The sequence below is a fragment of the Streptopelia decaocto genome (assembly GCF_964273445.1).
Source record: "Streptopelia decaocto genome assembly, chromosome: Z".
NCBI lineage: Eukaryota > Metazoa > Chordata > Aves > Columbiformes > Columbidae > Streptopelia > Streptopelia decaocto.
In genome coordinates this window covers 71,389,309-71,391,916 of record NC_138657.1, presented here as the reverse complement: position 1 = coordinate 71,391,916, position 2,608 = coordinate 71,389,309, and the positions used below count along the sequence as shown (strand labels likewise).

General features: G+C 54.5%; 1 protein-coding gene across 1 annotated transcript; it reads left to right on the top strand.

Annotated features, from left to right (window-relative positions):
* Positions 1-335: 335 nt before the first annotated feature.
* On the top strand, positions 336-2,379 carry LOC309451660 (avidin-related protein 1-like). The gene is made up of 4 exons (XM_082075582.1): positions 336-460; positions 592-805; positions 1,597-1,717; positions 1,994-2,379. Exons 1-4 carry the CDS (start codon positions 389-391, stop codon positions 2,025-2,027), a joined length of 441 nt encoding a protein of 146 aa, XP_081931708.1. The 5' UTR covers positions 336-388; the 3' UTR covers positions 2,028-2,379.
* The last annotated feature ends 229 nt before the right edge of the window (positions 2,380-2,608 follow it).

The following is a 2,608-nucleotide window of genomic DNA, read 5'->3' as shown; positions in this document are numbered from 1 at the left end:
TAATGCTGGTCTGTGTAGTGACCACCAGGTGAGGAAGGCCTGTTCATTTCTACTCGCTACCCTTGTGATCAAAGCAAGAACACTTGTAACCAAGGTGAGAACATGACTTGGGCTTGTCTCGAGATTGTCTGGTGATCCTGGGGCAGGTCTGTATCAGCACAAGGAGGGATAGTTTCAGCAGATGCTTGCGGGAGTATCTGCCTGTAAATGTCCTCACTTACGGCTAGGAACTCCCAATTTGGAAACATCCAGATTGCACAACATCCTGACTGGAGGTGCCACCCGCAGGCCTGGTAGCAATAAAAAGCTGAGGGAGCAGACACATCGGCAGACAACTACGAGGAGCACATCCCCGTGTTCTCCAGCTGTCTGTCTGCCTGCTGCAGAGATGGTGCAAGTGACTCCCTTCCTCCTGGTGCTCAGCCTGGCCCTGGTGGTTCCTGGCTTCTCTGTAACAAAGGTAATGTCAGGGCTGGGATGCATGGGGCAGGTTGGGCAGGGGGGCTCTGTCTCCCAGGGATGCCCCCTCTTGCTGCCCTGTCTGTGACTGGGCTGTGCTGTGGCACCAATACTGGGTCCCCTCCGCTATAGTGCGAGCTGACCGGTGAGTGGATCAACGACCTGGGCTCCAACATGACCATCGGGCCTGTGGATAAAGAAGGCAAATTTAATGGGTCCTACCTCACGGCTGTGAAAGACACCCCAGGCACCATCCAGCGTTCACCACTGGTAGGGTTCCAGCATAACCCAAACACATGTAGCAAGAACGTCACCTTCGGCTTCACCATCAACTGGAACTTTGCAGGTGCTCTTCCGTCCCCAGCCTCCCTGCAGTGCCTGCAGAACTCCCCTGCCCTCCCTGTGATGTCCCCAATGGTCCCCTGCCTTACCTGTAATGTTGCCAATGGTCTTTTGTATTCCCTGTGATGTCTCCCATGGTCCCATGCCCGACTTCTAGTGTCCCCGAACCTCCCTTGCAATGTCTCCACCATTCCTGGGCCCTCCCTGTGATGTTCCAAATCTTCCCCTGCCCTTTCTGCAATGACCCCAGATCTCCCATGCCCTCCCTGTGATATCCTCAGAGCTCCCCTGCCCTCCCTGTGATGCTTTAAGAGCTCTTCTGCCTTTCTTCTGATGTCCCCAAAGATCTCTTGACCTTCCTGTGCTTTCCCCACAGTTCCCCTGCCTTTCCTGCCATGTCTTCATTTGTCCTTTGCCCTACCTCTGCTGTTTCCAACGTTCTCCTGTTCATCCTCTGATGTCCCCAGTGCTCTCCTGCCCTCCCATGTGGTGTCCTTCATGCTATTCTGCCCTCCCCTGTGACGTCCTCGATGATCCCCCATCCTTGACCGTGGAAGTCCTTAGCTGGTGTCACCTCCCAGTCCCAGAGCACACAGGATGTGCGGGGCTGAAGCCTACTGCTGTCTGCCCATCTCCATGTGAGAGCCCCAGCCCTCTGACCCCTTCTACCTGCTTTCCCCATCACTGCTGTCCCCAGAGGGCAGGGACAGCCCAGGTCTGATGTCCCCTGTCCTGGCTCAGCACTTATCTGCACATCTGGCCACTCTCACCTCCACCTCCTGCTTCATCCCACAGACTCCATCACCGTCTTCACGGGCCAGTGCTTTGTGGACAAGAAGGGAAAGGAGACTTTGAAGACCATGTGGCTCCGGCGGTCACACCAGGACAAGATTGAGGATGACTGGAAAGCCACCATGTGAGCCCCCTGTCCTTGCCACATGCGGGTTCCCTGCACATCCCTGGGTTTGGGCTCTCCCACCCTGCAGTACTGAGTGCTCAGCAGAGCTACTGCCATTGTGAGGCCGACCGAGGATGGGGTACTTGGGCATGGCCTCTCAGGGGTCCTGCAAAAATGCAAATACTTCTGGGAGTGGGATGGGATTGGATGGGTATTCAGCACTGGGAGCGTGCATTTGTCTTGTGCAAGTGTGCTTTTCCCACCTTTACATCTCTTCCTTCTGTGTCCCTGAAGGGTTGGCACCAACACCTTCACTCGTCTGCACTAACGGGACCAGAGTGACGTCACGGGAGATTGCAAGGTTGACAGAAGAATCTGGGATGCTGACACCATCTACTGCCCACCACCTGCTTCTAATATGTAGACTCCCTCCCCTGCTCCAAGACCTGCTTCTAACATGTAGACCTCCTCTCCTCCCTGTCACCTGCGCTTGCTCTGCTCTTCTGTGCTGTCTAGTGCCACGCCGTGCCCTGTTGTGCGATGCCATGCTGTGCTGCACTGTGCTTTGCCACAGTTCATTTTGCCATGCTGTCATGAAATATTACACGGAGGCACCCCAAGGTTAATTTAAGGGACAACAGAGTCCACAGCAACTTTTATTAAACCAGTAAGAAACAGGGTTCTTGCACTCCACAAGTGACTTAAATACAGGTTCAGATATCAGTTGAGGAAATAATTTGAAGGGGCAGCAACTAATACAACAGCGGTCCACAGTGTGCATGCACGTGGCTGCACCAAAACAATGCCGGAGCCAGCCTTGGGTCCCGGAGAAGCACACACTTGCCAAACACGGTGCAAAAGAGATGCACGTACTCGTAGTGAGTACGAGAAGTGTGCACTCGCGATTCC